Source organism: Dioscorea cayenensis, chromosome 4, assembly GCF_009730915.1.
Source record: "Dioscorea cayenensis subsp. rotundata cultivar TDr96_F1 chromosome 4, TDr96_F1_v2_PseudoChromosome.rev07_lg8_w22 25.fasta, whole genome shotgun sequence".
NCBI lineage: Eukaryota > Viridiplantae > Streptophyta > Magnoliopsida > Dioscoreales > Dioscoreaceae > Dioscorea > Dioscorea cayenensis.
Genome location: NC_052474.1, coordinates 8992189 through 9014604, shown reverse-complemented (window position 1 = coordinate 9014604; position 22416 = coordinate 8992189). Strand labels below are relative to the sequence as shown.

At 31.9% G+C, this 22416-nt stretch overlaps 2 protein-coding genes and 2 long non-coding RNA genes across 16 annotated transcripts; 2 read left to right on the top strand and 2 right to left on the bottom strand.

The window, feature by feature from the left end:
- The first annotated feature begins 285 nt into the window (after window positions 1–285).
- Window positions 286–5206, top strand: LOC120259585. Of its 9 annotated transcripts, none has more exons than XR_005536151.1 (11): window positions 286–568; window positions 683–753; window positions 852–929; window positions 1485–1513; window positions 1627–1700; window positions 2719–2775; window positions 2928–3000; window positions 3152–3246; window positions 3926–4241; window positions 4363–4469; window positions 4591–5206. It is a non-coding gene; the product is annotated as an uncharacterized LOC120259585 (long non-coding RNA). The 9 variants fall into 9 exon arrangements; XR_005536149.1 differs by having other exon boundaries at window positions 2900–3000; XR_005536153.1 differs by lacking the exon at window positions 2719–2775.
- A 4169-nt stretch (window positions 5207–9375) lies between these two features.
- LOC120258905 (epoxide hydrolase 4-like) lies at window positions 9376–11988 on the top strand. Its single transcript, XM_039266371.1, is given in 7 exon segments — window positions 9376–9646; window positions 9739–9759; window positions 9761–9829; window positions 9831–10151; window positions 10231–10320; window positions 10596–10663; window positions 11770–11988. Coding segments are annotated over 7 exon segments (924 nt in total). The 5' UTR covers window positions 9376–9427; the 3' UTR covers window positions 11906–11988.
- On the bottom strand, window positions 11445–16030 carry LOC120258906. Of its 4 annotated transcripts, none has more exons than XR_005536032.1 (5): window positions 15727–16030; window positions 14770–14999; window positions 14509–14576; window positions 12277–14383; window positions 11445–11885 (listed from the first exon to the last, which is right to left on the bottom strand). It is a non-coding gene; the product is annotated as an uncharacterized LOC120258906 (long non-coding RNA). The 4 variants fall into 4 exon arrangements; XR_005536033.1 differs by having other exon boundaries at window positions 14953–14999; XR_005536030.1 differs by having other exon boundaries at window positions 14509–14999.
- Window positions 16031–18347: 2317 nt separating this feature from the next.
- Window positions 18348–20256, bottom strand: LOC120259414 (zinc-finger homeodomain protein 5-like). Of its 2 annotated transcripts, none has more exons than XM_039267011.1 (2): window positions 18715–20256; window positions 18348–18628 (listed from the first exon to the last, which is right to left on the bottom strand). In XM_039267011.1, exon 1 carries the CDS (start codon window positions 19597–19599, stop codon window positions 18727–18729), a length of 873 nt encoding a protein of 290 aa, XP_039122945.1. In that variant the 5' UTR covers window positions 19600–20256; the 3' UTR covers window positions 18348–18628; window positions 18715–18726. The 2 variants fall into 2 exon arrangements, with proteins under 2 accessions (XP_039122945.1, XP_039122946.1); XM_039267012.1 differs by having other exon boundaries at window positions 18348–19335; window positions 19440–20255.
- Window positions 20257–22416: the final 2160 nt, after the last annotated feature.

Genomic DNA, 22416 nt, shown 5'->3' with positions numbered 1-22416 from the left:
AGCCATATAATTTTTGGGCTCATCTATTTATGTTAATATTTATTTTATAATATTTGATAATATATATATATATATATATATTCAATGTTTAGAAAAATTATGAAATTAACAATCACATATTATTTTAAATATAAAATTTTTATTTCTATTCTTCCAATATATTTTAAAAATAAATTTCAGTCAAACATCAAAAAGCAAGAAAAGCCTCATTCTCCAAAAAAAAAAAAGGAAATAAAAGAAATAAATAAATAAACCCAAAGTGAAAGTCTCCAAGCCCTAATTCTTTCTAAGCCCTTCCCCCTTTTCCTTTCTTTCTAAGTGACAACGGCACCATCTCCATCTCTACCTTCCCTCTAGCAATTACCCCTTCGTCAACCCTCCGGTAACCCCCTTACCAATCCTCTGGCAAGCCCAACCTCCTCTCTAAGCCCAATCTCTTTCTAAGTGTCTGGTAAGTTTTCTTTTCTAAGTGTGCTGAGGAGGACCCGTGAGATCCGGATCTTGCTGCTAGATCCTAGTCTTCGCCAACCCATCCTAATGCCGGAGCTGCGTTGAACGCCGACAATCGGTGAGCCCTATTGTTTGTGGAAATATTTTATATATATTGCAAATGATATTAAACTTGGTAACCGACTCATCTAATTTGATCATATCTTTTACTCTTTTTAATTCTTCGATGCAGATCTCGCTGTATACCTTCGCTACCATCGGAATCGCCATCTAAATCGGTGTCTCCATCCTAAGAGTGACCTGGTATTCAGATCTCAACTAATGTTTATCTATTTGTTTTTTATTGTCAACAATTCATTGTGTTATTTTGCTAAATTCCTTCTATGATGGATCAATATTAGGGGGATTTATATAACTGGGAGCAGTTTGATCAGTGCCGCAATTAAAGCCCCAAGGATCACCTCCAAAAATCTCATCAAGTAATGTATTCTTTTCCTTAATTTGGATAAGCATATTTATTTATTTATTTATTTATTTATTTTTATGTAGCTGTGTTTGATAAATGCATTAACTTTAGATATTGAACTTCCATTCAACTGGTAGGAGATGAATTAAGAAATCTCTAATTATTAATTGCAGATGAATTAAGGAAAAGCACATCCATCTCATATTGTTTACAGTAATAAAGTTTGATCCAGCTAACAATGAGTCATGAACTTGCATCTTTTTTAAAGAATTTTGTCCATATATTGCATTTTTTTTTCATTTGGTTCAGATCTTCAAATGATAATGTGTATGTTAAATGTATACTATTTGACTTGAAAATTGAAATACAATTTTGACTCAAAATCTTTTTTGGGCTTCTAGTTCAATGTCTCAAATAGTCTGATCATGATATGCATTTTGTAATTATCGAAACTTTATTTTTATCTTGAGGTTGTCCTGCATCTTTAATTGTTGTATAGAAAGGATTCAGCCATGTTTATGATTTTTATATATAATTTAGCATTAAATAAGCCCATTTGTTGTTGCAGTTGGGAGAAAGAAAGAAACTTAGTACCAAGTAAGTTGGTGTTCTCTAAATTCATCTTTTTAGATATTCATGCATCAAACTTAACCTGAAAATTGAAGAAACAAATGACCTTAACTTGCCTAAATGCCCATTGCAATCACAAGAGAGCCTGCATAAGAGGGGCAGGAAGAGGGATAAAGGAGGAAAGACCAAAGAAGAGTAAAAGGAGAGTTCATAGGTATTGTTTTATGTTTTCAGTGATTTTATTTTGAATTCTTTCATTTATTTTTTATGCTCCCTCATTGTGAATATTACATAATAGAAAACTAAGTTTAGCATCATTCTTATTTTATATATTAAATTTACGTTTATGATCATCTGCAATAAATATTCTGCCAATTGGATCATTCAGAGATATTCTGCATTGATTCCAGAAGGCCAATTGGACTATTCAGAGATATGAATGCCAAATGGACTATTTATGCAAAAATAGTGTTGCTTTCTTGCCGTGAGCAGTTGCAGCTTATTGATGATTTATATTAACATAATGCTGATTTTATTTGTCTTTTGGCAGATTTTTAGAGCAATAGCTTATATTCATGGTGGAATTGGAGTGTGCCAATATTTTCTAGTATTTTCATCTTTGCTGTAATTAATTATTTTTAATAGATATGAACATTACTCGAAATTGAAGTACTCAAAACTTCAATGAGATTGTCCAGATGTGTCATTCTTTACCTATCTAATTAATGTTGTCTAGTTTTCACTTAATGATTGTCTCCCTTTGTAATAGGTTAATCCACATACACATCAGATGAAGCTCTGCGACTTAGGAAGTGCAAAAGTTTTGGTACACATTTAGTGACTCTATAGTTGAAAGTAGCATTGTTTTGCAGTATAACTTAATCTAATTTTATTTAATTTGGGCATACTCTCAGGTCAAAGGCGAGCCCAATATATCATATATCTATTCTAGATACCATAGAGCTCTTGAGCTTATATTTGGAGCCATTGAATATACCACATCTATTGATATCTGATCTGTTGGCTATGTCCTTGTTGAACTCCTACTTGGACAAGTAGGTAGCTAGTCTTTTCTGAGTAACAAATTCCTTCATGACAGTTTATTCTCTCTCTATACCAGAACAATTTTCATTAGTAACTTCTCCAACTCCATATTCTTTTCAGAGTACCATAGTATTTTTGCATTTGAGAGAATTATATCTATTTCTTATTTTATATTATTTTTTATATAGGTAACACTAGAGTTTAATTTGATTAGCAAATCAAGCATTTAGTTGACAAATGTTAAGGTAACAGTCTTCCTAATCCAACAACTGGATCTCTTATCAATGATATGCAATTTGCTTTATTGTTAGAACTACTTGCGAAACTTGTATTCTCTATGACAATACAACAAATTATGGTCATTAACAGAGGTTCCAAAAACCCAAAATCCACATAGGATGAATGAAGCAATTGAGGATGCGATCACCCAAGATGCAGAAACAAGGAAATGTTCAAGAGGTCCAAAGAAAGTAATGCCTACGCTAATAAATCCTAATAATTGAGTCCTTTTTACCATTTTACATGATGAGTATGTTCATTTGCAATTCATGTTATTTTATACTAAATCAAATTTTTTTTTTTAGTAATATAAACTAATGTTTCTTTGTCTTCTTATGATAGGAAATTCATTGAACCTCAAGTTGTTAGGACAATTACAAAATGCATACAACTTAACTTCGATGATGCATGGAATCATGGGAAAAAAACACCTAAAGGTATCAAAGAGGACATGTGGGCAAAATTTCAAGTGGGTGTTGGCTTTAATTTCCTATATACCTTTAAACTTACGTAGTACATAATATATATGTGTTTCAAGAATATAGAGTTTGTGATGAGTTATTTATGGATTAATGACTCTTATTGTCAACAATTGCCTTGTTGATAAACATGAACTCACCATCTTATCTCTCGACAACTATAAAATGATAACAATTTCTTTTCATCATTTTATTCATCTTGGTTATTTTGAGATGATATAGCAAACTTGTGTTAATTTTTTTTTATTCAAAGAGGTTTTTTCAAATCTTTGATAAGTGCTTATTGTCTCTTAGCTTTAAGGGTGAAGAACTTTGATTACTATTATATCCAAATTTGAGTTTCTTTGAAAAAGAAACAAGCATGTTATATATATATATATATATATGATTTTTGTTTGATTTTTACATCAACAATTTTTTTTATAGCATATGCACTTAGTTTGTACTAACATTTTGTTGAAAAACAATATTGTAAGTGGTAGATTAATTGGTTATGCAACACTTGTTTTTATTTTCTGAAGTATGACTAGCTTCTATTTCTTACAAATAGTTTACAACTTATATAGTTTGAATATATTGTCCTATTCTTATGTATAGAGTGTGGTGTTGGTAACATTTGGTTTATATATTTTATTAGGAATAATTTGTATGCCCCATACAGAAAAAACAAATGTTGTATCAAAAATATGGGGCACTACATGCAAAGAGCGATTTAAAGGAATGATGGAAGAAGAAAGGAGTCAAGCAAAGAAGCGTTTTGGTCTGTTGTAAAAGTTATAATGAAGGTTGGATAAGAGTTGATATTTGGGATCGTTTAATTGACAATGTTTGGAATACTGAAACATGGAAAAATCAATCTCAAAAAGCCAAGAAAAATAGGCACATAAAAAAATGGAAGTATTACCAAACATACTGGTGGATCGATTCCTTTTTTGCTTCATGTGGAGAGGATGGTAAATATGATTTCTATTGTTTTTTAATTGTAGTTTTCAAGATTTTATATCTTTTTCACAAGTTTTACATTTTTTTTTTAATTATATGTCCATAAGTAATTTATTCTATATCTATGCCCAGGCAACACAATTAAATCGGAAGCCAACATATGTGAAGTGTTTAATCGCACCCACAAGTATGAGAAGGGTTATGCTGATTATGTTGATAACAAGTCTAAATCCATGAGTGTAAGTAAATTGGTTTCATAATTATATTCTAATTATTAATATACAATTTTTGTTTCTAATGCAATGATAATTCTTTTATTATCTTAAATCTACCACTTATAAGAATTTTATGTTTTTATAGGAATCTTATACTAATTCAATGAGCCAAAAATATGGTGTCGATGAATCTTCTCATCCTGAATTTGACCCACAAGCTTGGTGTGAAGTAATTGGAGGAATGAAGACTACGCGTACACATGTGTATGGATTCGGGATCACGCACGTGGGGAAAAAAAAATTAATTTCTCCTCCCACTAGTATTGGGAGGCTCCTATTCATCGGCTTATAGTCCACTAGTTGAAGCTCCATGTTCTTCTACCGGAGTTGATAATCTATGGGAAGAAGTAGCTGCTATGAAGAATAAACTACAAAACTTAGAGGATGTTTAGAATGAAATCAATACATTTTTGTGTCGCATTATTGAGATGTTAAATCCTGCAACACTTGCTAGGAATGCTGGATTTTCTCAAATTGGAACGAATGATGAAGACCGTGAAGAAGAAACCACCGATTGTGAACATTGAATATTTGAGAGAGTGATTCATAGAACTTGGGTGTTTTATTGTTAATTTTATGTATGACTTCTCTTATGATGTTTTGTTATTAAGTATGAATTTGTTTTCTTATATGTTTTTAAATTTGATGAAACATTGAAGGTTTTTGTCTTAAACAATGTTGGACTTGTTCTTTTTAATGAATAAATAATTTTAGACATTATAAACTATTTATGAAATGGTATTGGCAATATATATGTGATACAGGGTAATAAAGCAGGAAAAATGAATTAATAAAAAATAGTATCAAAGATGGAATTTTATGGATAATGAAAATAATTAGTGGCGGAATTCCGTTGTAAAAAGTACCTTCAGTATCAGATTTCCGTGGGTGGTAAACATTTTCAATGATGGAATTCCATTGGTAATAAAGACCATCAGTGACCGAATTCTATAGGTGATAAACACTTTTAGTGACAGAATTCCATGAGTGACAAAGCACTTTCAGTGACAAAATTCCGTTGGTGATGATAACAATCATAGACGGATTTCCCTGGGTGATAAACACTTTTAGTAACGAAATATTCCGTCACTAATACTTCAACATCACTAACATAATTATTTTTATCAATGGAATAGTATTAGCCACTTCATTATCACAACGAAAATTTCTGTCAGTGAAAGTCATCATCCACGGAATTTGATCTTTCAGTGATGGAAATTTCCATCCTGATGCCCATGTTTTCTTGTAGTGTGACCAACCAACTATTTGCATGTTTCAATTGACCCTTTTGCAACCCTGATCACATTGAGAGCCAAGTTCTAATTCAGTAGTCCCATGTAAAGAAATTTTCTAAGTGACTAGAAGAATGTCTTCAGAATTGTGTTCCTTATTTTAGCACTAATTTGTATTTTTTTTTAATTTGTATAAGAATTATATTTTGATGTATGAGTGATAGGACATTATTTTTCCATACTATACGAAACTCCTAATTTCATAGTAAAAGGGTGTACAGGGTCTCAATGGCTAAAGCAATGGAGTTTTCCCTGACTTTTGTTGATTCTTTAATTTTATTTTATTATTCTTCTTCCAACTATTTTGGTATAATAGCACAATACATTCAAATGGAAATCTTTTCCAAACAACATTGAATTAATGCATAGACTAGAACAACTTTTTGAAATACAAGATCTTCCAGACTATTGGAAAAATTTTTCTTCAAATTACTGAACTGAACAAAGTCAACAATTGTAGCAAATAATTTCACAATTTTGTACGAAACATAAACAACAATGTACAAAAACTTCACAATATTATATTGAACACAAGTAACAATAAACAAAAACTTCCACCTTCATTGATCATATGGTTTGCATACATTTTACAATCAATGCAATGTGTTCATCACATTTGTTGCCTATTTAAACAAAAAAAAAATTATGCTTACATCATAATATACAATTAACAAAAATAAACCCCAACATTGTATATCATCAATGGTCGTTGGATGGAGACGGCGGTGGTGAGGAAGGTTTCTGGGTAGGAGCAAGCACCTGCACCTTTGGCCACGTTGAGGAGGAGGAAGAGAAGGAAGGAAGAAGGGGAAAAGGAGGACACACCGCTAGGTTTCAATTGAACGCGATTAGGATCGGATTATGATAAAAGTATCCGGATTCAAGAAGCTTAACTTGAAGGAAAAGTACTATTTTATTTATAATATTATTTTTTAATAATATTATATTCATAAAAATGCCACGTCTTTGGGCCCTGAGTTACTCAAACCAAGAAAGTAGAGGGACTAAAAAGATCAAATTCAAGTAGAGGAACTAAATAGGTAGAGTGAGAAAAGTTGAGGGAGTAATTCGGGTATTCAACCCTTATAACCATATTTGAAATTCATGATTACCTTTGTCATTTGGTTCGTGGTAATATTTTTACATTACCGCTTGTTACGTGGTAATCTAAAAAATTACCATATTTGGATTAATAATAGTGGTAATGTTGATGCCAATCTTTGATTACCAATTTTCACATTCTTGAAGACTACATTGTGTTGATGTTAATAATAGAGATGTCAATTAGAGACTTAGAGCACAGCAAACCCTGGAAAAGATGAAAGAGACATTCCGTCATTATGGTGTCAATCAACACAACGAACAGGCACTAATTTAAAGATAAACAAAATTGGACCCATCACTAAGTAATATTCCTCTCAATAATAGTATTAACATATAAATAAAAGTCAAAATATCTTGAATTTCATCATAAAGAAAAACTTTAATATGATGATCACTGAGCACTGAAAACACTACCTTGATGGAGAAGCAATGGTCGGGAACGGATTTGCAATGTGTGGAATGCCTCCTCTAATTTATCAAAACCAAACTCCTAATCTGAAAACCTAAGAAAACAGTTCAATTCTTTCCAAACAAAAACTTAATCAACCACCAAAACCTAAAACAAGAAAACACCCACAAAGAATTAAATCAACAACATGAAATTTATAATCAAATAACATAAAAGGGGGAAACGATCACCTACCTTAGGAACTCAATTAGCTTCAATTGTGCGCAAGAGGTAAAAGAAGATGGGGAGAAAGGAGAACGGCGTTGTGGATAGAGAGAAAGGAGAAGCGTGGGGAGTGAGAGCGAAAGAAAAAGTTTTAATGTTTACATAAAACTTTACCGGCGTTTATTAATATAAACACCGCTATATAAATTTTATTTTCGCGGATAAATTTAACCCCAATCCCGCCAATTACAATTGCGGCGTTTATTTCAAACAACGCTGCCATATCAATAAATTTACCGGCGTTTATTAATACAAACGCCGCTAAATAAAATATATATTTTCCAAATGTTAATTTCTCCAAGCCCGTAAATTACTTTGCCGGCGTTATTTTAAATCAATGCCGCTAAATAAGCAAAATTGCCGGCGCCTACTAATATAAACGCCTCTAATTAAAATAAAATTTTGGAACTTTAATTCCTCTTATTTCGCGAATTAATTTGGCGGCGTTTATTTTAACAAACATCTCTATTTTACCGGCGTTTTAAAAAATAAATGCCGCTAATGTAAATATTTTTCCAAGGGAAAATAATTTAAAACCCATAAAGAATGTGCCGGCGTTTATGTCAAATAAACGCCAAAAACAAAAAATATTGCCTGGGTTTATTAAAAATGCCGCTAAAGAAGCGCCGCAAAAGCCCTACTTTGGTGTATGCCATTACCACTATGTTGGATTACTTAGAGAATGGTAATCTAAAAATTTTTTTGGACAAATATGATCTTCATAAAAAAAAAATTAACATTAAAAAATTAATTTTGGATGATGTTACTTTGAGAATATTCTCAATTTAATAAATATTTTTTTATTATAATAAATTATTTTTTATTTATCATTTTTAAATTATTTAACTTTAAATTTCCTCAAAATTTTAAATTCAAGGTTATTTTGGGAATGTGTAAAAATTAATTTTTGATATTATAAATTTTGATCATAAATTTTATTTTACTGTAAATTTAGATTTACTCAAAATGAAAGTTATAAGGGTATTTGAGAAATTTGTAATATTAATAAATTAATTACTGTGGCTAACTAAATATGGTTACCACAAATTACCATGTATTTCTGGGCATATAGTATTCCCTATCTCATTACTATGTTAATTACATTATCATGGTAATATATCATTTTTGCGAATTAAATGGCTCATTAATGGTTTTATATATGCCTTTAAAATTAATTTTTACTGATAAAATTATAATTTGTATTTAATCCAATCGGTGCATTTTTTACTGTTTTTGGTAACACAAGCATAGCATTGACATCCATACAAAGAAGAACACACATGCTAATCTCAATTAAATAATCAACTCACACACTTTGGACCATTTCCAATTCTCACATCACTGGACAAAAAGAAGGTGGGAGTCGTTCGTCAGTTAGTTAATGTTATTAAAAAAAAAACTGATTTAGGTGCCATCATGTTTGGTCTTTGTTTGGCAGAGTAGCTCATCCATCTCACCATTTCTCTCTTTTCTACTTCTCAATACAACTAGCCAGCAACTATATATATATATATATTAAGAACTATTAACAAAAAATATAAAGCCTTTTTTAAAAAAAAAAAAATTATATATATATATATATATATATAAAGCCGGAAATTAAATAATAATCTCAATCCATAAATTGATCAAATAAAATTAAAAGACAGGCCAACCACCACATCTCCTAATTATAGTTTCTTCGGCTTCACTCTGTTTGAACATCTCAAGAGTCAAAGTTATATGTTGTTATATTCCAACGTGAGATTTTTATGTGCGAATTCAATGCAAGCTCCTTATTATTATATATAAGACCATAAGGCTATCTTATTAGCAAATTGAGTCTAAAATTAATAGAGCTTTTTGAGAGAGAAATGGTGAACTGGGTTGAAGCTCAGAAGCCTCTCTTGCATGGCCTAATGAAGTTCACTGGACTCCGGCAGACGTCTATTGAGATCGAGCCGGGAACTGTCATGAGTTTTTGGCTACCAAAGGAGAAGCTCGACGATAACAAGAACGATAACAATGAGAAACCGGTTGTAGTCCTTGTCCATGGCTTTGCCGCGGAAGGCATAGTAACATGGCAATTTCAGGTATTATATAAAAAAAAAAATTAATAGTTTCACATCAGTTAATTTAATAAATATTAATATGTAATATATATTTGGTTTGCATCTAACATCAGGTAAACAGTTTAATGAAAAAGATACGCCGTTTACGTGCCAGACTTGATTTTTTTTGGTGGCTCAATGAGTAAGAGTGACCAGCGGTCGCCAAAGATTTCAAGCAGAATGTCTAGGAATCGCGTTGGAGCAGCTTGGAGTCGAGAAATGTACGGTGGTTGGGTTTAGCTACGGAGGAATGGTGGCGTTTAAACTAGCAGAGATGAAGCCGGAGATGGTTGAGTCATTGGTTGTGTCAGGCTCGGTGATTGCTATGACCGATTCGATTAGCGAGACCGGGTTGGAAAGGCTCGGGTTTTCGTCGTCAGCCGAGTTATTGTTGCCGGAGTCTGTTAAGGGGCTTAAGGCCCTTCTCAAGGTGGCTGCTTACAAGAAGCTATGGTTCCCTGATTGCTTATACCGTGACTACCTTAAGGTAACAATTGTTGGATTTGTTTCTTAATTATGTAGTTAGTGAAGAGATTAAGGATAATTAATGGTGGTGAATTTTTCAGGTTATGTTTAAGAATAGGAAGGAAAGAGCTGAGCTTTTGGAAGGTTTAGTTGTTAGTAACAAGGATGCTGTAGTCCCAGCTTTACCACAGGTACGTCTCAAATTAATACCACTTTTCAAAATAATTAAATTATGTATATATGTATGTATGTTTGTATTTTTAATAAGGAACATTGTTTTCATGCGGTGCATGCCATGTTTTACCTAGTGTTTTTCCATCATTATATGTAGAATTTTTTTTTTTGAAATGTAACTTTTTGATTTTCTTTCCAATGTTATTTCTCTGTTATTTTTACTACTCATAGAAACAAGTAAATAATAGTTGCTGATTGTGAAACTAATAAGTTTGGTGATTTGGATTAGCAGAGGATACTCTTATTATGGGGAGAGAATGACAACATATTCAATATACACCTTGCCAACAAAATGAAAGAGTACTCTCTCTCTCTCTCTCTCTCTCTCTATATATATATATATACACATATAAATATATATAGATACATATTGCTTTCATACCTTATAAGTGGATAATTGAATTAGATAATTGCTACGAAATCCTCATAAACATCATATTCACTTACATGCCCTTTTATATTTGCTTACATATTTTATGATTAGAAATTAGTTTTTTTATTTCATAAAAATGTAGATTAATCTTTTTTTTTCTCTTTTTTTATTTTGGTTTCCTAAAATATATGAAAAGAAAAATGTAAATAATAATTTAATTTGTATAATATTTTTTACTTGATATTTAGTTAGAAAAAAATATAAGAAAAAAAAATAATTTACAGAAGTATAAAAACAGTTTATGGCAAGATTTAATACTCAATTTCTCACATGTAATTAATGTGTATTTTGATCTCAGATTTTTCTCATGCATCACTTCAATTTCACATAAGTTAAATTTTTCTTCCCAATACTGACATTTTTTTTTATGATTTTTTAACAAATCTAATGATAATTTTAAATTTGTTAAGCGTCTGTTTAAAAATTTTCATCTATATTGTGCAAACAAAAAAAAATTATTTATCATGATTATTTAAAAAAATATTTTTCTGAATTAATCTTAATTAATTTTGCCTTTAATGACTTTTATTTAAAAAAATTAAATGCATCAGGCTTGCATTCATACAGCTCTACACACACACATATATATATATCTATATATATGTATATATATAAACACATAATTCATCCACATACTATCACAAACCATTGTCAATATTTATGTGTATAATAATACTATTTGTAGTCAATGGCCAAGAGAGCCTGTCGACACCGAATCCCATTTCGGGAGAAAAGATAATAACACATATTTGAGATATTAAACTTCACACATATACAGGACACTTATCATCTATTTGTCAACACCTCTCAATTTACTGTTAATGAGTTAATGTATTCTATTATATCTAGAGATCAACATTTGATAAACACTCTTTATATGCATAGCATGTAAATATAATTTAACAAGAGTATATCCACAAAATAAGCATATTTAACATAAAAAGGTTAAAGACTTACCAATGCACAAATGCAGGCAACTGGGAGAGAAGGCAACAGTACAAGGGATAGAGAAAGCAGGCCACCTTGTTCATCTGGAGAGGCCTTTTGCATACAATCAATGTCTCAAAGAATACCTGGCTCTAATCTATCCTGAAACCATCCAAAATTAATTACATTTGTTTATTTATTTATTTAAAAATAATTTAATAATGTAAGAATAAAAACATATGTAATGAGGTCATTGTTAAGTTCATCTGTTGTAAACGTAGCAAGTAATGGTTTCTATTCATGTCTAATGACTGAAACTTTTCGATGATGTTAAAGTAAGTGTTTGATAAAGTTGCATGAACACTTGAATCATGTATCACACATCATTCACATCATGTATCTTACTATTGCAAATTTAGAAGTTGCTAGGTATGAAGTTATATTTTTTAAAAGATAGAATAAATGGATTGATCAGACTAAATACCACACAAATATAACTCAAAATCTAAATTAAGATTTAAGATTTTTGCGAAATTAAAAGCTAGAGACGTACTGATAAAAGCTGGTGACTGAATTAGCAATCGCAGGTGCAAGACCGTGTCCTGCACGTCTTGATTCATTTGTTTACTCACAAGAAAAATCAAATAAAATCATGAGATAAAGATGTGCAATTTGCAAGGTCTTTACAACTCAATGGCAAACAATAAATCTGCCTACTTGTAACAGAGCATGTATGGTTTGTAGCATGTCCTATACAAGAAGCTATATTTGCCTGATGATGCACAAGATGATGAGTTTGAAGCATGCAATACATCTTTGAATGATCTTCACCCTTCAGAAATAGTTAAATTTTTTATCTATCATCTATATTGAACAGTATGTACGAGGTAAAGGAACATATTATAGGAAACAGGGAACTTAGATGATTGTAGTGATGACTGTGAAATAAAACACAAATAACTTTGTTTAAATAAGATTGACATTGGGTTGAACATGTACCGAAATTATTACATGCATGAAGGGGACTATCAAATTTCACTGGATGGCCATAATTAGGCACACCATCTTCAAAATGAGGCTGCTACTTCAAATTTTGAATGATCTACTCTAGAACGGCTTTAATCTAAATAAATTTAAGATACAAATGATAGATGCAAAACAATCAAAGAATGAGGGTTGCTACTCAAGTTGGATAATAGTGATAATATATTATATAAAAATGTAAACAAATGATAGATGCAAAACACTGTTAATCTGCTTATTAGTAATATGGGTCCCAATTCTGTTGACAGCCATTTAACTTGTGAAGACCAAATGAGAAATGACAATGCAATTAACAAACAATAGAAGTAATGATTGATCATATTAAAAAACAGAGACTAATAATAAGATTTCAGAGACTTAAGCTGGTCTAGATCTACTCTCAACCTTTTTCCTTTTTGATAATTGATCAGAAAATCACAAGAAAGAAAGTTCCCATGCCTTGCATTACATATGGAAAAATATAGAAAGCAAGAAATGTTGTTTGCTCATTGAAACTAATAACTATAGCAAATCATTGACTGGATAACTCCAAGTCCACATGTGGCAATATTGCTTGATGACTGACCTGTCTTAGATAGGATGAAATTAATAAAACCAGGGAACCTGATGATGGAGTAAGTTTAAAACTAGTCCTTCACAAGCGCACAAAAAGAGTAGAAATAAAAATACCAAAGTAGACTAAGTAGTACAAGGCATTGGAGACGAAAGCTAGTAATTTCATCTCTTCTCAACTAATCACTTTGGTTAATTTGTGGCAAATGGCAATTGGTTAAGTTTACCTAATTCCAACCAATGACTAGGTTCAGTGCATTAGGAGGTAAAATGTCCTGGCTGTCTCAGGAAAACAGAACTGCATAAAGCAACAACCTCTTTTCCTGCAGGATTCTTTCCATATTTGTAGTGCAATTTTGATTTTATGTTTTACCTAGCAAATAAAAGAAGGGCTTTCAAATTGCATCATTAGTGGGACATCATTGAGGTTAGGCTTGCAGGAACAAAAGAACTGTGAATCAACTACTGTACTCTGACCATAATTGAACTTACATAAAAGAATATGATTAAAAGATTGGGACCAGCAATGAGAGCTTATATAATTGTTCTGACATCAAATTTATTTTTAGTGGACCTATTCTATTTTGTGAGTGGTTAAAAATGAGCCACGTGCATGGTAAATGTGTGAATGGGCCCTAAGGAAGTGTATGGACCAGGATAGCAGCTGTTGCAAATTGATTGGTTTAATCAGAAAGCCTTGCTAAAACTGCACTAAGGACATCCTGTGATCAGGAGAGGCAACTGACTTCTATTACCTTCTACCCTTCTTTCTCCTCTTCATCCTTTACTTTCCAAGACCTGTCCCCTTTTCTTTTTCAATATTCATGAACAAACATTAATATAATAACATATGCTCAAATAGTTATTGAATTAAATCACATGCCTCAACCTTTAATGCAAGCTTTGCACAGCTAAAGTACACTACTATCAGATAAATGAAGTCAGGAAATTCCAAAGCTTTAGACAGTAATTAACTTACCAGCTCCAGCTGCTTTAAAAATATCACTCGCAAAAAATAAAAGGGCATTCATTCCACTCAAAAGTTGTACAAAACTGACTCCTATCTGTGGAAGAGAAAAATAAAAAAAAACTCCAACATTAAAGTCTAGTGGATGTTGTTCGTATAATCTTTAAATATGCTTTCAAGAAAAGATCTTTAAATAAGGGACCAAAGATAAGAGAATATCACCATTAAAGGAACTTAAGATCTGAGAAGCGGATCATAGTCCTGCTAGATGAAAATGATGGCAGTGATCTCTGCAGGAAGGACCTTTTTTTAATATTATTATTAAACAAGGTCTTGCAATTACCATAGCTGTCTATACTAGCAAAAAACTAAGATTTTCTTATGTAATGTTTTTGTGAGGTTTTCAAAGAAAATTGAAGAGCAAAAAATCAGAAATCTGTTACATGCAGTGAAATTCATTGCTGATGCATCCTAGCTTTCTACCTTAATTTCATTCACTTCAAGAGTAATATCAGAATCAAACCCTCAAGACTTGTAAGGAAGTTTCAAAATCTTCCATCATGACAATTTTTGCCCTGATTATAAAAGCACAAGGGATAGCATATTTAAAGACAAACTCAGTTCTCGTTTTGCATGAGGAAAAAATTCACTAATCTCATCAGCCACCTTAGTGATACTGGGGTAAAGAATAAGAATTGTGTATGGCAGGATCCCTGCAAAACCATATTACATTCACAAATAACTTAATAACCAACAACAATGTAGCAAACATGATTGATCTCCAACTTCAAATTAAATTAAATTCTCTAGATAAAGAAAAAAAACAAAAAAACAAAAACATTTTCACATCAAGACATTTACAGTAGCATGCCATCACCTAGCACTACAAGTGCTCCCCACTGAAAAAACAAACCCAAGACATAAGCAATCATAACTCCAATTGTGACAGAGAGCTGCAAACCACAACAAATCATGAGCACTCAGGAGAAAGAGCAGCTAGAGAACCATAGGGTTATGGATCAATGCAGCAGACCTGATTCACAGAACAGAGAGCTATTCTCAAGTTTCGAGGCGTGATCGTCACTTAAACACCCACTATATTCAATGAAATGACGGATTAAATGAAAATCAAAATATGACAACCATAAAAAACACGCCACATAAGAAATCACCACAACTCAAAATCCTAGAAAACTCACACAAAATAATGTTAGTAAAAAAACATAGGAAATAAAATAGCAGAAGACACTCAATTCAAAGCAAAAGATACTCCTTTTCGCCCAATAAAGTCCGCAAACTACCAGCTTGCAATCGCCCCAAACATATCTCCAACATTCGACAATAATCCAAATACCAAAAACCAACAAGCAAATCCGCGTTCATGAATCAAACAAACCAATAAGAACAACAAATTGAGAAGAAGAGCGCGAGGTTCCAGACCTTAGAAAGCGCGACGCCGAGGTCTCGAATGATGTTCTCTTGGGTCAGGGACGAGAAGCCAGAAGTGAAGCCAAACTGGATGCAAACAAAGGCGACGACGAAAGTGCTGAGCATGACGAAGACCCACAGAGAAGAAGCTACTGCTATCCTCTCTACTGCTATCCTCTCCGGCGAGCTAGTAGGTGTTGGCTTCGAGCTTGCCGACGAGGTGTTTGTCTAAATGCCAAAACGAGATATGCACTGGATTTACCGAGCAATCACGGCACGTTCGCGTCCGCGCGCGCGCGGAATGGTTGATGGTTATCCGAGCTAAATTAAATAATAATAATAATAATAATAAAATTGAAATATAATGACCAAAATGGGCATGGGCTTGTGAAGTATAATAACTGGGCCCACATTGTCTGGCCCACTGGGCCTAAACTGATATTACAGGAAATTTTATATTTATAAATTTGTTTTTAATTAATGCAAGTACTTAAACAACAAAATCAACTAAGTTTATATATACTAGGAATTTTTTTCTGCTTTATATCTGGAGAATTTAAAATTTTGTGAGAGTTTTGAGAAAATATCATATATAAAATAATATAATTAAACAACTCTTACTATAGAAAGTACTTTATATTTTGGAACTTTTAAAGGTCTTTATGAATATTTATTACATAAATAATTAGGTGTAATTAATGTTTTTTAATTATTAATATTATAAGTAATATAAATAAAAACTTAAATATTATTTAAAAAAATTAAAAATTGTTTCCTCAAACGTTTTCGGAGTAGATGTATACATCTACTTTTAATAATATGTATAGATATGTACTTGTGCATTATGTGGAATTAATGAAATATAATTAAATGGTTATAAGTTATAACAACAAGCATTGCATTGAATGAGGGGAATAATATTAATGAAAGATAATTAATAGAAGATTACTAGTGAGAAAAGGTTGAAGTTATTAATAATGAAAAAAAGGATTGAGGCACACTTGGTCACCATCTTGCCAAGCAGGCAGCCGACATGAAGAGGGTTCCACTTCTGAGTACTTGGGAGGTACACATAGAAATGGCCCATCTTTGCCTTTAATTCCCTCATCTTGGACCTTTCCCATTATTTTAAGTTTTCATCTTTGCACTTGCATCTTCTTCATCATAAATTTTCCAATTTTCTCTACTACTTCTCCATTTGAATATACATTTATTTGATCTCCAAACAACCTTTATCTAATTTTATATACTTTCTAAAGCCACAATATATTAGGGGTTCATTCTTAAGCATCCACAACATAAGCTTTCTTTATTTGTGTTTTTCTTTCTCTCATGTTTTACTTCACATTCAGTATAAGTGCACCATTTCCTCCAAATTATATCCAAAAGTTTTTTTTTAATTTTTATTTGTATTCAATCTGTGAAACAACATGTAGTTAGCTCCAATAATTTGGGATTAGCTCTCCGAATCCTTTCTTTTCATGTTGCTGAGAAGCCTAAAATATTAAATAAATCAAATTCAAGCATATCTTTATATAAAGTTCTTGCTCAACATTTTTGAAATCTAGTCTTCTAGTCCTCCCTCATATAAGGCCTTTTCAACTGCAAAATTTTCATTTTTCTTATAAGAGGTAGTCTAACACATATCCATAGCATCTATATTTTTGTATTTAAATTGGTTTGCAATTTTAAATCTATTAATAATCTCAAATTATTTTGTTGATTTCTGTCTAATTGTGAATAAGAACCTTGCAAAAAATTCATTTGTCAAATAAGAATTTTAATTTAATAAATATATTATCTCTTGGTGTAATACCACATTTGTAGTTCCAAGAAGTTTAATCCATCATATTATTCATCACAAAAAATTATTTTTTAACCATGCATCAACATAGGCAATTTCTATATATATATATATATATATATAGATATATCTATGTATTAAAAGCGGCTTCAACAAAGAGATGTGATATACATGGGCATTATCAATCAAATAAATAATGTTTTACTATTTAATTACTGAGTTATTTTGAAATTATTGAAGTTATATATGCCAAAAAAGATCAAATGGTACATCTTAAGCTTTGTTTATGCATGAATAAACTCAAAATTTATATATATAAAACGCTTAGGGATTTACTCCACTCCAACCAAAAATTGAACTTCTTTTCATGATCAAACATCTTGCCCTGTGCCACCATTGACAGGCCTCTCTCTCTCTCTCTCTCTCTCAGGCTTCTGTCTTTCTCTGGACTGACCACCTCTTTTGTCCCTTACGCCACACACACACACACACACACACACACACACAAACTCATTCTTCATGAGCTTGCTTAACTTTAAAAATGTCATCAGATAATACATCTTTTTTTTTAATTCTCTTAATAAAAATCTGCTTTCAAGTAATTGCACCTGCAAACTCTCTCATGCATGTTAACACTGTTTTCATTTGTCTCTAGAGAGGAACACATTCACATGTTCAACAAGTTTCTCAAATTACTCCACAGATTTGATAATACATACATACCTTCAGGACAGTGGAGCAGGAGCTCATGTACTCCAAACCTACTCCTTATCAGAAGGAAAAAAGAGAGAGAGAGAGAGAGAGAGAAAGAGAAAAAGAAAAACAGGAATCCAAAGAAAGGTATGCTTCCATTGAATTCAATGCACTCAGCTTCCAAGTATTAGCAAAATAAGGCAGCATTAAAAGCACGTTTCAATGCTTTGAAATAGTTTCCAAACAAGTGCAATTGCAAATCAGGTATTATTATCACATGATGAAACATAAGATCACCACCTTAATAACTTAACCCAAATTTTCTGATAATTTGGAATTCTCTTTCAAAGATTAAATCCTCTTGCATCATTCTCAGTTCCTCCATTCTTTGCTGCTGCTGGTGCTGGTGCTGCTGCTCTGGAAGTGAGAAACAATCAAAGATTAAAGATAAAACATTAATGTTGAAAAACAACAACAACAACAACAACAACAACAACAACAACATGCATGGATCATCACTCCTCTTGCATTTGTTGTTGCTGATGGTGAGTTTGCTGCTGATCTTGATCTTGATCTTGAGCTTGCTCTTGTTCTTGTTCATGTTCTTGTTGGTGGTGATGGTGCTGCTGCTGCTGTTGTTGCTGAGGAAGTTGATGGATATGTTTTCTAATGGAATGCTTGTTGTTATGCATCCAAACTTTGAGAACTTGTCTCTTAACTCCAACTTCAGTACAGAACTGTTCAACTGTGGCTTCATCTTGTCTTTGAATCCTCCATCCAACACTCTCAGCAAAACCAAGCATTCTCTCCTTCTGCTCCGCCGTGAACTTAGTTCTAAACCGCTTCCTCGGAGCCGAAGCCGATGCAACAGCCGCCGGCCGGTGATGCGCCGCCACAGCGTTAAGCTCCTCGCTTGATGACTCAGTGGCTGAAGAAGGTGGAGGAAGTGGAAGCAAAAGAGGAACACGGTTGTCAGCGTAGGAGTCTTTACGGTGGAAGCTACGGTGGCAGCCACAAGCGTCACATTTCATGGCATCATCGCCGGAGCCAGGCATGAACTCACCGCAGCCATCAACAACATGGCCACCGATGCTGGCCGCATGGTTGCGCAGACACTCTTTATACTGAACATTGGTCGCCGGAGGGGGTTCAGTAGAATCTAAAGCTCTAGAATGGAGAGGATTGAGTGGAGAAGAAGAAGAAGATGGAATTTCAAAGGCGCAGTTACCATTACGAGCTCCTCCAGGATGAGGAAAACCTCTGGGAGAGATGAGCAAGGTTGAAGATGGAGACAGTGTTGGTTTAGAGAAAGCTGAGTTCTTGATGGGAGTTGAAGGGTTGTAGCCACCCATCCCTTCATCTTGTCCTCCTCCTCCTCTAAACTCCATAGATCTCCTCAAAGCTCCTCCATTCTCAACCAAAAAAGATGAGATCTTTGTGATGTTTTAGAAACAAAAAATCAAAATAAAAAAGATAAAGAAAAAAAAGAGATTTTTTTAGGTTGTTAATGATGGAGACTAGACATCAGAGTGCAGCACTAATTAAAGAGAGCACAAAGATTATTAACAGTGAAAAATATAGAGTAGATGAAGATGAAGATGATAAAAATGAAGAAGATGAAGATGAACAACCGACAGGGTCATGCCTCACTCCTCACACGCCCTGCAACTGGTCCCATTCCAATAATTATTGCTCCCTTTCTCTCCATCTCCACCAACACAAGATCAAACCAAAACAACAACAACAACAACTTAAGAACAACAACAAGCACCAACATGAACAGCAAAACTATACAGTCATAGTAGAGTTGAAGAGGGAGAAGGAGAAGAAGAGAAAGAAACCAAAAACTAAAAAGAAAGAAAACAAGAAGAGAGGAAGAAGAGATGAAATGATGGGGAGGGGGCCTGCTCCACATTACCACACATACACACAAGTCTTGTTGGTGTGTCAGACTCTGGCACTAAGAGAGCAAGAAAGAGGACCCACTTCTTCTCCTCCTCCTTCTCTCTCTTCACCCCTTCCTTCTTATTAGCCAAGCAAAAATCTCTCCTAACCATCCCCACTTCCTTGCTTTCTTTCCCTTTTACCTTCTTCTCCTCTCTTTGTTTGTGGAGTATAGGCTGTCAACCTTTGTATTATTACTGTTATAATTGACTTGAGTTTTTAGCCTATTATGTCTTTTTAATTGGTTGTGTTTGCTACGAAATAGAGTTTTATTTTTTTTTACAAAATTTATAATTTACAAATCAAAGGATAAATAAGTGCAACATTTATCATGGATTGATTTTCTAGAAATAAATCATCTGTCATACAACTCTGAAGAAAAAACGAGAGATGTTTCTCACACAGTTAGAACTCTCATAAGGGACACCAAAATGAATTGTAATATGAAAAGTATTTCTCACACACAGAACTCACTCAAGACTTCTCAATTATAAATAATGATGCTAATCTTGATTTCTAGAGTAATTTATTTTTATTTTAATTATTTAAAATGTGTGTTTTATTAAATGGATGTTTGCTGTTTTGTATTTTAGGCCACACACACTCTCTATCTCTCTATTCCTTGACCTTACTAATGGAAGAGAGTGTTTGATGTAGTGTGCACTACCAACTGCCCTTTTATAAGCACTTCTTTGTTAATTATACTTATTCTTAATAACAACCCACTTTTAATCAATAAACCAATATCAATGGAGAAAGACAGGACCAAACCAACCGGATTAGTCAAATTAATAGAAGTTTAAATCATTTAAATAAATAAGTTTACGGTTGAATTTTTATATAAGATAAAACATCTACTAAAAAAAGTTTATTTATAAAAGACTCTAGTAACTTACCTAATATTGTAGATCAAAGACCCCAAAGAAAAAAATTTAGGTATTATTTGTTAGGAATGTTTTTTTGTCTTTTTTAAATAAATTTAAAATTTTAAAATATGTTTGTATATTTATTTATTTTTAATAAAAATATGGACATATCACGCCTGGGGTTTATATAAATTTAAATTTAATACTTAATAAATTTATATTTTCGTCTTATTTTATGTGAACCCTTTTTTTAATAAAAATATAAATATCTTACCTAGGAAATTCGGGAAAAAAATGGTTATAAATAACTTTTTTTCTTTTTACCTGTTTTTACAACATGTTAGAAAGCTATTTTTATAATCCTTATGCAAAGAAATTTGACCACTGTAGTTGTAAAGAATTCATGATGACGCTTGATTTGAAAGTTTGTGTCGTAATACCTCATTATTTATTAGCTATATTAGAAATTAATTAATTTTTTAAATTTTTTCTTATTTGATTTATATCTTTTTACTTACAATGTTTTGCTCTTATACATATTTTTTTAAAAGCTTTACGCTTAAATATATACAATTGAATTATATATATATATATATATATCATAAAAACCATATTTACAAGTGTCAATCCAAGTTATTTTCACTTAAATAGCTGTGCTTGTCATCAATTTGTTTAAAAAACACCTCCCCATTATATAACATGATGTATTTTTTTTTTTAAGCAAACATATTTTTTTAAAAACATACAATATAAATAAAAATATTACAAAAATTAAAAAAATGAGTTTTTTAAAATAGTTTTCAAAACAATTATGCTGTTATATTTTTCAAAATTTCTAAATTCTAGGATGGTTTAGTTTTGAAATTTCATGAGATGAATCAAGTTAAATATATCTACAATGGATAGGTTTGTTGGGAACTAACTTGTGTTATGAGGGAAAAAACTTTGAGCAATAATATTTTTTTTATAAAGTTAAAATGGTATTGAACCACTTATGTAATAAAAGGATGGTAACTTTATTCTTTTTTAAGGGGTCGAAGGATTAACTCTCTCTCATAAGGGTTAAGGCGTAGCTTATCCACTTTATCAAATATATATATATATATATATATATATATATATATATATATATATATTTAAAAAACATGATTTGTTATTTTATTAATGTAACTTAATTTGGAAAATTTTATTTTAAATTAATTAATCTAGTAATAACAAAAATTAGGTAGAATACATGTATATATATAAAGAATATATATATATATATATATATATATATTTTACAATACGGGCAAATCATTCCAAACACATATTTTGTTTATTATGTCCCAACAATGTCGAAAAAAATACAAATTAATATTTACTCTCTTTATTTGTATAGAAAGGGATTAAGAT

What these genes read in the sequence shown, in the direction of transcription:
- LOC120259414 (XM_039267011.1), bottom strand. Translation starts at nt 19,599, where the DNA reads ATGGAGTTTAGAGGAGGAGGAGGACAAGATGAAGGGATGGGTGGCTAC.